General features: G+C 36.6%; 1 protein-coding gene across 14 annotated transcripts in view; it reads left to right on the forward strand.

The window, feature by feature from the left end:
• TENM3 (teneurin transmembrane protein 3) overlaps positions 1 to 12,381 on the forward strand; it is a 410,560-nt gene that overhangs the window by 238,124 nt on the left and 160,055 nt on the right. For 6 of the 14 annotated variants that reach the window (XM_085058723.1, XM_085058722.1, XM_085058727.1 and 3 more), the window contains one exon: positions 542 to 751. The exons of the other annotated variants lie outside the window; for them this stretch is intronic. In XM_085058723.1, the coding sequence (XP_084914849.1) occupies positions 542 to 751 (210 nt within the window). The remainder of the gene's footprint in view (positions 1 to 541; positions 752 to 12,381) is intronic. 14 annotated transcript variants of the gene reach the window in all.

Raw genomic sequence — 12,381 nt, forward strand, 5'->3', positions numbered from 1 at the left:
AGATACTTTCAAGATGTAGAAAAGGGATGCAGTCATTGTGTATGCATGTTTTAAAACAACTTGTGCAGGTGGACACAAGTTTGACAGGTGAATCATTTTGATAATTTTTAAATAGCATATGTGGCTGAGAAATCCTGATGAAAACAAGAAGTTCTTTTAGAGTAACTCCTATGGTAGAAGTTTAAAGTGGTGAGTTTCCCTGTATGTGTGAGCTTGGAAAACTGGTCCTGTTTCTCTGTCTCTGTACCTGCTTATCTGTATTATTTTCTTTCATTAGTAGATTTTAGGCAGGAGTGTCCCACTGAAAGAAGCAATCCTGTACAATAAACACTGTTCATTGAAATATCAAGTCATGGCATGGTGTTACATTTTCTAAAGTACTTAAACCAGTTTATTACAGGCAATTGTCATATTTCCTTTGTCCATCTTTTTTTCTTGTTGGAAGTAGAATATTCACCTTTTGGTGATGCAAAAAATTAATTATTTGTTTTTCATATGATATCTTGACCCATATTTTAAATTCTTTTTATTTTTTTTATAGGTCCTCCCATGCCATCCTCCTCATCTAGTCCATCAGTTACTGAACATTTACACTCCCCTCCTCCATCACCCAATCTCCATGACAACCAGAGGTGGTTATTAAGTAATAATGCCAGCCAGCCAGTTCAGGACTCTGATACAGATGAGGACTATACTGCCGGCTCATATCTAGTACAGACCGGTGCTAATCCAGTATCTGTCCCAGGTCATGGTAAGAAGAGGACACTTTGTCCATAGTTTAAATACCCTTTTTTTTTTCCATCCTCTTACTAAATTAAATATATCAAAATGACTCTGTATTTTAAACTGGTTTTCCCTTAAATGCAGCAAATGGTTTCTATTTTACTGTAAGGTAACAAGAGTAGAAAATAACTGATCGTATATAAAAGCTCATTTAAGTAATTTAACATGCAATGCTTATGTGAAGCAATAGCTATGAATGATTTATTATGTAATCTAGTTTTTAGCAAGTGACTAACCTTTAGTTGTACTTTTTAAAGGGTAGGCTGCAGTTGGTTAAACTGTCATGATATTTAACTTCAGAATAATGTAAAAGTTGTCTTTTACTACCTCATCAAGTTCAGCAGGTTCCAGCCATTCCTTTCATTTCCTTAGGGAATGAGAGCAGGATTTTTATGTTACCGGATAGGGCACTCAAGACTGAGGAAAAAGCTCAAAAGGAAGAGAGCTGCATGATGACAGGAGGCAGTGGTGGCTTCCCAGATGTGTGTTGCCATGTTTCTCTTCCTTCCAACCAGTATCAGGAAGCAAAAGGAGTGACATATGTGAAGCACAGTGCCTTCTTAAACATCATGCCCTAAGAAACCATTCTTTGTTTTGAGATAAGAAAATATATTAGCCACAGGTTTCCATTTTTGTTGCATGACTGAACAGATTTTCTTGATGTAGGCAGACTGGGAGAATAATGGTTTTTTTAATTCACAGCTCTTCTCAGGTAGATCAGCAAAGCTTGGAACAAGACACTTCACTTTCTAAGAATCATTTCTATCTTTGGATTGTTAAAATCTCACCTGCTGGTGAACCACTAGAGGGAGTTTGGAGAAATATTTTTCTGCAGATTTCACATCAGCTAGTTGGACAGAATTATTTTGCCAAGCAAAACACTAACTTTGAGCTTCTCTTCCTAGCTTTGAGTGGAATTTTGGTGTTGTGTCTAAAAGGTCAGTCTGCTAAGAGCAGTCATGTATGTGAATTTGACACATTTGGATTAAGAACCTTAAAATTAATAATGATTACTTTATTTTTGCATGTTCAATTTGCTCAATTTTTAATCTGTGAAGAACTCAAAAAATGGTCATGCATTGTCATAGCCAGGGTATGTTATCTTTCGTTTATGTCTAGGAGTATGAAATCTGTTAGAAAATGCATGCGTTAGCCCAAAGGTAGCCTCATTTACTTCAATAAGTCAATACATTTAGATTACTATATCCTCCAGCCCTTCCTTTATACATGAAAAATGCAAAAGCAAGACAAAACTGCTAAAATTATTGAATAGTTGGGATGATCTGCTTGCATCTCTTAGCCTCTAGGAAGCTAGTAAGTGCTCATCATTCCTCTAGGTTTTAGTATTTTTTCCTGCTTCTGAAATTTTGAACAGTTGCTTGCCAATGAGTTTACCAACCTTCAGGAATGTTCCTTGACCTGTTTCATCCCCAGACTAGCTAAATTAATTTCATCTGATCCCATGTCAAGTCAAGTCTTGGCCTTTTAGCAAAACAACATAAGAGGGATTTTGATTACAAGGAGGACAGGAGTTAGCACCATGGTATATGTTGAGACGGTTGTTCTTTGTAAAACTTTTGCTAAGCAAAAGAAAAACCTGGCATACTCTGCAAGTATGTTCATTTTCTCTTTCCCTCTCTCTTCCCACTGTTCTCCCATCTCCTCTATCTGCAGATGTCTGATATTCACCCCTTCAGTGTACATGTGTAGTAGAAGTGTTTGCAGTTCCCACTGTCAAATAATCTTTCTCTCCACAAGATTAGACTTGTTTTTAGAAGTGCTTCAACCTACTAACCATGTATGCTGTATATATAAAAATTGTGTAATTTAAGTCAGACTTTTTGCTGGATAAGAAGATGATCATAGGTGTTTGGGTAGTGGACTTCCATTCCCAGTCAGCTGCAGGATCAGGGTTTGTGTTACTGGAAGAAAGATTTTTTTTTTTCACTCAGCACATACATGAATGTTGCTTGGATTATCTACCTGATTTGTTTACGGTTGGTTTCTTATATTGTATGTTGATGGCCTGTTGATGGGGAAAAAGTATGCTCTCTGTAAAACAGGAAAAGCAGAATTTAATAAGTTAGCTACAACTTTCTTCTACTTGATGATATGCATTGTGGTGTAGCATTGCATTGTAGTATGTGGATCTCTCTGAATCTGCCCTATCAAATATCATTTAATTGTGGCCTTTAGTAAGCTAGTATTTGATTATTGAGTTTTCTTTAGCTAAAATGGGAAGTAATGCAGTATGGTAGCACTTTCACAGAAAGAAGGGTTTTTTTCACCAGTTGTGTTTTCTTTTGCATCTTGACGTAAGTTTTCCATGCTATCTAATCTTAATGGGTATGAAATAAGTCCAGTGCCATATTCGAGGTGATTTCGTCCAGTGTTTTATATTGGCAGAGGGTGAGGGGTCACTGCTGAAGTATTTAGGGATAAAAAAGGTGATGACCAAAACCAATTATATTATTGAACTGCTTTCAGTTATATTGAATTTATTTGAATAGCAAGTTGAATTAACATCTCCTTAGTCTATTCAGACATCTGATTGTTTTCCTTTAGAATGAGTTCATTTGATCAATGGAGTTTATTTGATCAACTCACTTAAAATTTAAAGGATCTGAATATGTGTGTGGAATTATATTAATCTAAGCTGTTGGGTTTGATTAGCTTGTTTTGTTAACCCATGGGAATTAGCTTCCTTTTCAGGAATTAGCTAAAAGAGAAAAGAGAATTAGGAAAATGAGTTATCAAATGCTTACCACGTGAGAAGATAAAGTCTTCATGGAGGTATTACTAGTAGCTTTAAAAATTCAGATCAAGTGAGGACTGTTGTGGGCAGTTTAATAGGAATCATTTAATTTCTGTAAGAGCAGTGTGTTAATAAGTCGTAAAATACAGGAGGAGATAAATTTAAGGACTATCAGTCATAACTCCTTTTTATGTAACATTTCTGATTAATTCTACTTGTTCCTCTTCTTCAGGGTGCAGCTCAGTATATGGACTGTTCCAGCAGTCTGTTTGGCTACTGATGTCAGAACAATTTATTTACCAGGTTTATTGTTTTTAGAAAGAGTGGCAAAATGGTTTATAAGAAATGGGGAACATCTGAATATATATGCAGGGAAGAGAAACAGTTGTTTAAGTGAGAGGGAGAGTAGAGTGAACTGGGAGGAAAGGATTCTTGAGTATGATTTAGTTGGAGGGTTTCCTTATGCCATTAAGTCTGCTTATAAACAATAGAAGCCGTGTAATATCTGTATTTAAGCATCTTGATAAGCTTCTTAATCTTTTTAAATGAAAAATTGTAGATTAGTCAGAATTTGGAGGGGAATTTGTTGAAATTAGTGGCAGTTTTTAACACAGAATTTAATATAATGAGAAGCAAAATGCTAAATTCTTAGTTTGAGCAGAGAGTATGAAGAGAAGATATAGCAAATAGTTAATGCTTACTACTGACAATGAAGTTGAAGAGTCTGAGTTAGAAACTCAGATTTGAGGATTTTTACCCCCTAAATAGGAAATATTGTGGGAGAAACATAAAATGCAAAATAGAGAAGGATGTATTTCACAGCAGCATTTGTATAGTGCATTTGAACATCAAGGTTCTCATGTTTCTTAATAAGAGTTTGTGATGATAGTTTACCTAATGGGAAGATCTGAAAAAAATTCAATATAATATAAACTGATTTTCAGTTGTCCTTGATCAAGGATCTGTCATGTAATGCAAGATTTTTCTCCAGCCACATGGGAATTGCAGATTGATGGGCTTTTCAGTTCAAACTGGCTAAGCTTTCCTACAAATTTGGAAATCTAGAGCACAACTCTGAATTTAAACTTGTGAAATAGAAAAAATAAAGTAATAAAGCTGGTTGAATGAAAGCACATAAGAACTCTCTGCATTCAGAGGTCTCATTGTAGGACAGCTCACCCTACAGACACCAAATGTGATATGGCATAATTCTCCTATAAATTGAGGACTTTAGTTCATGATTACTCATTAGAGCTTGATGGGAGAGCTTATACAAAAGTACCTGCCATACATAAATTATTATTTTTATTATACTACAATGCCAAGAAGCCAGAGTCAGAACCTTCTGGTTTTGTACAAGTACCTGAGAGAACAGGTGCCAAATGCTCAAGCCTAGAACCAGTAAAGACCAGATATAACACATGTACGGAACATAGGTGTGGATTTATTAGGTGTTGGTTAGGGGTTTTTTACACTTCAGATTTTCCTTCCATATTTCATGTTCTATTTTCCTGCAGAGATACCACAATTCATGTATAACCAGCATAACTAACCAATCTGCCTCACTAGTGCCTTTTTTCTTTCCACCAAAAGCAAAGTGAGATGGAAGTGTGATTGGAAGTACACACATGGATTTGTGTTATAAGTTAATGGAAGATGCAACTGACTTTTAAGGCATCTTTTCTTCCCTTGCAGCTCATGTGAGAGTGGGAAGAGGAAAATGTGATTTCCCCCTTCATACCAAACTGGCTTACGAGAAGGTTGGAAATAACGTGTGAATATTGAAAAGACCCATGGCAAATTAAGTCTTAGCCAATGTGGAAGTACCTTATGTCTTTCTGGTAGTTCTGCTTTAGTGCCTACTAAACACTTCCCAGTCCTTACTCCATCTCTGCTTTGCCGCAGTTATTCCACAAAGGAAACTGCATGTGCTGCTGAGCTAGAACTTAGCAGCCAGGCTGTCAGCTGCCATGCAATTTCAAAGGAGTTCTTTTGATTTCATAGAATATTCCTAGTTGGAAGGGACCCACAAGGGTCATCAAGCCTAACTCTTAAGTGAGTAGCCCACAGAGGAGTTGAGCCCACAACCTTGTCGTTATTAGCACCATGCTCTAATGAGCTGCATTTTAGTAGTTCAGATTACTGGAGAACAAAAGGAGGGGAAGGGACCGTGGGGGTGTTCTGGGACACAAGGAAACAAACATGAGGTCATAAGATTGAATGCTTAAAAGCTGTTAGGGCTTTTTTTAGTGATGTATAAATTTGCTTCTTCTTCTTTTCATCATTCTCAGAACTGGCAGTCACTTGGAATCTCTGAGGGTTTCCACGTGCCTTATTGTCATTGTTGCCTTACACATTGTTTAATGAGATTTTTATCTCTTATCTCATAATTCAAGATAAATTAAGTTTTGTCATTGTTGTATCAGTACACACAATTTGTCCTCAGGTCTGACACTGGCCCTAAGACATGTTGCTTGACAAATTAACTCAGACCTGTTTGGTTTGAAATAATCTGTGATAATAAATTAGGAATAATAGTTCAAACCAGGAGGAGTTGTATTGAAGAACATCATGGGTATATGCTATAATCTTGGTTTTATTTAACATCCTCATTAGTTATATGGATGAAGGAGTAATAATGGCGCTAAAAATTTCCCAATGATACTAAGTAGCAAGTGTTCTGAGTACCAGCAGGGGACAAAATGTTAATAGAAGAGGGCAAGGAATGATCATTAATTGTATAGCCAGAAACTAATAAAATGAAATTAGAACTGAAAAATAGAAGCTGGTCTGAATTGCGGAGTATTCAGGAAAAATCTAAGGAGAAACGGTTATTGAGAATTTTAATTAGGCCTAAATCTGCAACATGGTATGACTCACAAGTACAGTTTGAGCTGGGTATACAAATATATCAGCAAAGGGGGAATGCTAGACATACCATCAATGGAATATAAGTTTGGAATTTAGGCATCTTGGTTTTTCAAAGTTCCTGTCAAATTCTCTTACTGTTCTTTATTTTACTGTTCAGATATATTTGCATGAAAACAATTATGAGGTTAAAGGTATTCCTATATGGGAATAGGTAAGAGATTAAAACTTCCACTCAATATGTGGCCTAAGCAATAATTAATTACTGGCAAAGGGAAGCTAATAACCAAAGATAGAACGGAACATATTGTGTGCAGTGTAGAGACACAATTAAAAGTAATAGGATGAAAATAAGGAAAGGAAAGATTAGGCACATTATTAGGAAAAATTGTTTAAGAGTGAACTACATTAAGATTTCTAAATCTGTCCGAAGGAAGTGACAGAAGCTCAGTCACTTTGTAACATGTAATTAAAATAAATAAAAACATAACTCATACTGCTGAGGACAAACCTACATTCAATTAGGAGAAGGTGGACTGAGATAACCTCCCGGAGCTTTTCTAGTAGTACTTGTGCACCTTTCATATCAGGTGTATGTCAGTTTGTAGTTTATGACAGAGATTTTCATAGTAAGCTATGGCTAAGTGTGTTATGTTGGCAGCCTGCATGTTGCAATGTACTGCCTGTTTAAATGTAACAGAAAATTATTTGTCCTGTAGCCCAGATTTCATTCTGAAATTGTCCAGACCTTCCACAATAAATCATTTGCAAAACAGCAACTCTCCCTTCCCACGTGCTAGATCATTTTATATCCTGCAAAATTACAAAATAAGATTTCCAGTTCTCAGTGAAAACTGCCAATGTCTTCTGGGCATGTACATACTCTTGTAAATATTTTGTTAGCAAAAATGTTTGATGCCCATAAATTCACAATGCCCATGATGCCGAATAGAGGTACTTGACAAGCTTTCTGTAAATACAGAGTAAGTTCATGTTATAAAAATACATGCTGACTATATTTCTCAGACCAGAGACAATTCTATTTCAGCCAGTGTGTAGCAGTGCTTGCAGCCTTCCTCGGTAGCTGTAGAAGCATGTAAACCTCTTATGGTCCAATGTCAGACATTGCAGGAAGGCAAATATCCTTCAGGTACTACAGATCAACACATTCATCTCTTCCACTTGCTTGGGGCGAATGTAGTTGCCTTAAAAACTTGAAAATTGTGTCTTGAATGCTAGCCAGTTTATTTTTTTTATCTCTTTTTGATATTTGATTTCAATTTCATGAATCCATCTTTTTATCCTTTCATTGGTTTTTAAGCCAAAATTCTGTCAACATTGTTCCCTTAATGTACAAAAATGTACATTTGTTCAGTTTAATTAAGCATTCAGTCTGTTTGCCAAGAGCAAATTACAGCTCCCCAATCTCACCCTCACCCCTCCAAAATCAAATTTTGCAAAGTGGTGGGCAATTACTTCTCATATCTGATTGTTTTAAGACATGTTTTGCTCTTAAGAGATTTTTCTAGTTTTCAATCTCTGTTACTTAATAGAAGAGCCAAGACCAATTATTTCTCCTCAGATTGTGGCCTTTGTAGCCTTCAAAGAACAGTCTCCCCCACACCTCCTGTATCATTAGCCACAAAATATCTTTCCAGAGATGATTTTGGCCTTTTCACAAATCAAAGGATTCAGAGTGACAAATTATCTGTCTTATACTCGAATGCATGCCAGATGGGACAACCTGCCAACTGTGTATCGTAGTGCGGATATGATCTGATGTAGAGACATTTCCTCCACTCCTCCTTCCCCATCAAAAATCACATTACAAAAAATCATGCAATTTCAGAAAATCTGTGAAGATGAATTCATTCTGAAATACTGTGAAATATAAAAGCAGAATAGAGTTTTATAGAAGGAAGAGTGCTGCACCCAAATGTCAGCTCACTTGAAGTGAACTAGCGTGTACCTGGCACGATAGATGAACATAAGAGTCAAAAATTCATCCATCCCTCCTGCCAGTACTTGCGCTCACATAGTTTCCTTTGACTGCTTGATTACAGAACAGACATTCCTAATTGCAAGATAAGGAGCTTGAATTTAAATTCTGTCACAGTTTAATGGAAGAATCCTGAAGTCGCAATCAGGAACAAGGATGAACTGCTCTTGTGCAGAAAGTAGGCTCTATGAAATTTATTGTAGAAATTAATTTGTAATACAGAAGGTAAAGGAGAAGGAAACAGTCACATAGAGAGTTTATTTTCATTATGAATTACAAGACTGAGGACTTCACCCAGGTACTGCTTTTAATGACTTCCAGAGAAGCAAATGTTATGTGAGTGCACAGCAAATAGCTTGTATGAGATCTGGAGCAGATGCTTTCCTTGAGGAAAGGTCTAATATTTTTAACTCTGTACCACAATGCAAAATCTTTTTTAAAAAGCCTTTTTTAGAAAGGGAGGACTCAAGATCTTACACATGTTCCCATGTGTTCATCACTTGGTGGCAACAGTCTGAATTTACAGTTTTACAAGCCTTTCTTATCAGCTCTAATGCTCACTGAGCCTTGATGGATTTGAGAATACAGTTCTTCCAGAAACATAGAATGAGTTGAAGGTTGTGGGCTTTAAATAAAAGCTTGATTTAAAAAAAAAATTAAGTTTTTTTTATACCTAATTTATTCTATAGTTCCTATGATTGCTACAGCCTGATTCTGTGCTTCTGAGGAATTGTTGTTGGATTAAATGGAACTTGCCAGTGGGGCTTAATACAGAAAGCAAGTCATTGTAATGCAACTGCAACATACGTTTAAATCTATAGTGTTGAAAAAGTTCCTGTAGAAAAAAAATCATTTGACAAAAATTACAGAAATTTTTAAAAATCTGATTTGTCTTCTCATTGCCTTTCAGTTTCCATTTTAGCTCTACTCTGAGTAGCTGTAAGTTGGAGGGTGATGTTTCAGTGCTTTAAACATGCTGCTCACTGGAAGTAAACAGGACTCTTGCAAATTCTGCTGGCAGATGCTTGTTGCAGCCTTTCGTAGGAGAAATGCTGAGGATTTTGTGCTTTAGTTACTAAGCAAAAAAACAGTTTTGCATTTGATGATTGTGAAAACAGCTTAATCTCAAAGGTGCTTTGAAAGGTGAAAGGCTAAATATTTGTCACCCTTAATATCCCCTATCTTTTTTAATATTATCAATAGTTCTAAAGCTTTAGGACTGTGCTTAAAACATGGTTTCTCTGCTCTTCCATCTCATACACAAAAGATTTCTCCATTTAGTATCTTTCTGTATCTTTCTGTGTCTGACGTGGCATTGACATGAATTTATTTGTCACTAACCCATTAGGAGTACACAGGAGTAGAAACCCTGCTTTTTAAGGATGCAGAGATCTGACTAGAAGGCACATCAGCCTTCCTTTCTCATGCAAAGCCAAGGATTCCTATTGTCAGATGCAGTGGGCATGAAAGCAGCAATTTTACAGCACAAAAACTCCAATAACATTTACTGCGGTTGGCTGAGATTGCAATGCACACAGGCACTGCTCAGTCTTGGTTGCTTAAGCACCAGCTTCCCTTGGCTTTTTGCCAGCCTGCACGCTCCAAAGAGACAAGTCCTTTAAGGGGAAAGAGTTTTCCTTGTAACTTGCTGTGGGGTAAACAGACCATTCAGGCATAGTTTATTGCATTACATACTTGACTATGCATACTGGAATGCAGCAAAGTAATTGTTAGAATTATTTTAATCGTTAGAATTCATAGGTATGAGATATCTTCTCTGAGCCAGGAGGGGGGGAAGAAAAAAGTAAGGATGTTTCTGTCTGCTAAGTTGCTGATCATTTATTACAAAAGACTAAAAATATTCTCTCCATGGGAATTCTGTATGTTTACACTAGTATCCCTGCTACAGTTGCAGAAAACAGAATTAATTTGCCTCTTTATTGCTATTCTTCTCTTGAAGATAAATCCCATAACAGTTAGCTGCAAGATACAGTGTCAAAGAACAGTTCTGTTTATGTAACAAGATACTTTGTTGTCATTAAAAAAACCCAAACAAAACAGAGTCTTCAGTTTGGAAATACTGTAATTCAGGATACTTGCAAATTAAAAGGAAGTCAGTTGCTGTAAATTTTGCTATCAGTCTAATTCATCTTTGTGTTGAAAGGTGCTCTGTTTTGAAGTAATCAGCAGTAAACTTATTCCATTATTGGCATAAATAGTCTCTTAAATATTATTTTATATGCATTTCTTGAAGCTTCAGTTTACCCCTGCAGTAGCTATTCAAACAACATACAATGGAATTTATTTGTAATAAAGCATGTTATCATATCGGAATATACAGGAGGTTGACTTGGCTATCACTGAGTACAAAATATCAGCTGCTGCTGGTTAAGACTTTTAATTCATTCAGAAAGGTTCAAAAAAGAGTAAAGCCTTCCCTTGATTTTGTTCCTAGTAGTTGGTGTAAGGGTGCTTGTTTTTCCGTTCATTCTTAAATGCAAAGACCACAGGGGGTTTTGTTGAATGCTCTCTTCTTTCTCCTCAGTGGTGTCCTACAGAGTGCTCAGGAAAGCTTTAAAATACTGTCTGTGGTATTTCTTGAGTCTCTGGGTTACTTTCTGGTAGCTTGTCCTCTGCTGAGTGGTGAAAAGGCGAGGATAGGGGTGACCTTGCACCCCTATCTCTGTGCACACCAGCTTCAAAATTGCTTCAGAAAGCAAGTGAAGCACTTCTAATGAATTGTGCTTTTGATTCTTTGAATCTGCACAGCGTCTCCATCAGGTTTTTACAGCTGGACTCTTCCTGTAATTGCTACTGGGGTGAGATGCGCCACATGGGGTTTTGGAGCTAAGTACTTACTTTGTTTTACTGGCCAGAAATATATAACATAGAGGGAGCAACAGACTTCATGAAATTCACACTTATATATCTTCATGTTCTTCACCCCTTTGTGGCATGCTGCTGGTTTGCCAGCAGGCACTGTAGATGGGGATTATAGAAATGGAAAAGCTGAAAGATGCAGTTTCTTAAAGCAGCAGTATATTAGTAAAGAAGCTGTTTGTTATTATGAATGTGTGACACATGTGCAAAGATAAGGTTTTTTTATTGGTACTGAAAAATTAGAAAGTATTTCACTATTTTAACCTTCTTGACCTCAGAATATGAAGTCATGCTCAGATAAAAAGTATCCACCAGTAGAAACAATAATTGATACATCATAATTTTCAGTTTCCAAGTACATTAGATCTTAATGCGCCTCCAGGTATGCAGCATTTTTGGCATATTTACCTGGCCAATTCAAAAATAAGAGGTCTTTTTCATGGTTTTTTTGAGGGATACAGTATAAAGTTGTTACTTGTGCCTTGTAATATATAGTTCTCAAAATCTGAAAACTCACTGCAGTGTTTTTATTCAGATGTCCTTCCTGATCTATTTCCTCAAGGCCCTTAATCAGTGGTGTGTAATGTGGAATATTTTTCTGTTTGTTTATTGTTTTGTATGAGTAACTCAAAATAATTGGCATCAGAGTGCACCACAGCATCATGTATGGATCTCTTCCTCACTCAAGTTGAATTATTTCTTATTTTAATCTAGTCTCCCATTTAAAAGTCTTTTCTGTCTCTCCTAATTGTAGTGAATTTTGGCTATTGTTGCGTACCTAAGCCAATAAACAGGAAGGCAGAGATGGAGGATGGGTTAGATATTTTTAAAACTCCTTTGTAGCTTCCAGAAAGGCCTCCAGAATAAACTGCTTTTCAAGTCTTCAGGGACAGGAGGCCCTGAGGGACACTCTTAGGCAGGGTGGAGGAATCAGCCAGTGTACTTGCATTGTTTTGAGCCTGAAAGGGAAATTCTTCCTTCCCCTATTACAGAGATTTATACTGTTAGCTAGACATTTAAGAGGGCTTTGTAGAGAAAGACCATCAGAATAACAGCCAAGTAAAACAGTATAGCCTGCCCAGATTTATCTAGTTGC

Source organism: Lichenostomus cassidix, chromosome 4, assembly GCF_008360975.1.
Source record: "Lichenostomus cassidix isolate B80296 chromosome 4, HeHo_3.0, whole genome shotgun sequence".
In the NCBI taxonomy this organism is placed as follows: Eukaryota; Metazoa; Chordata; class Aves; order Passeriformes; family Meliphagidae; genus Lichenostomus; species Lichenostomus cassidix.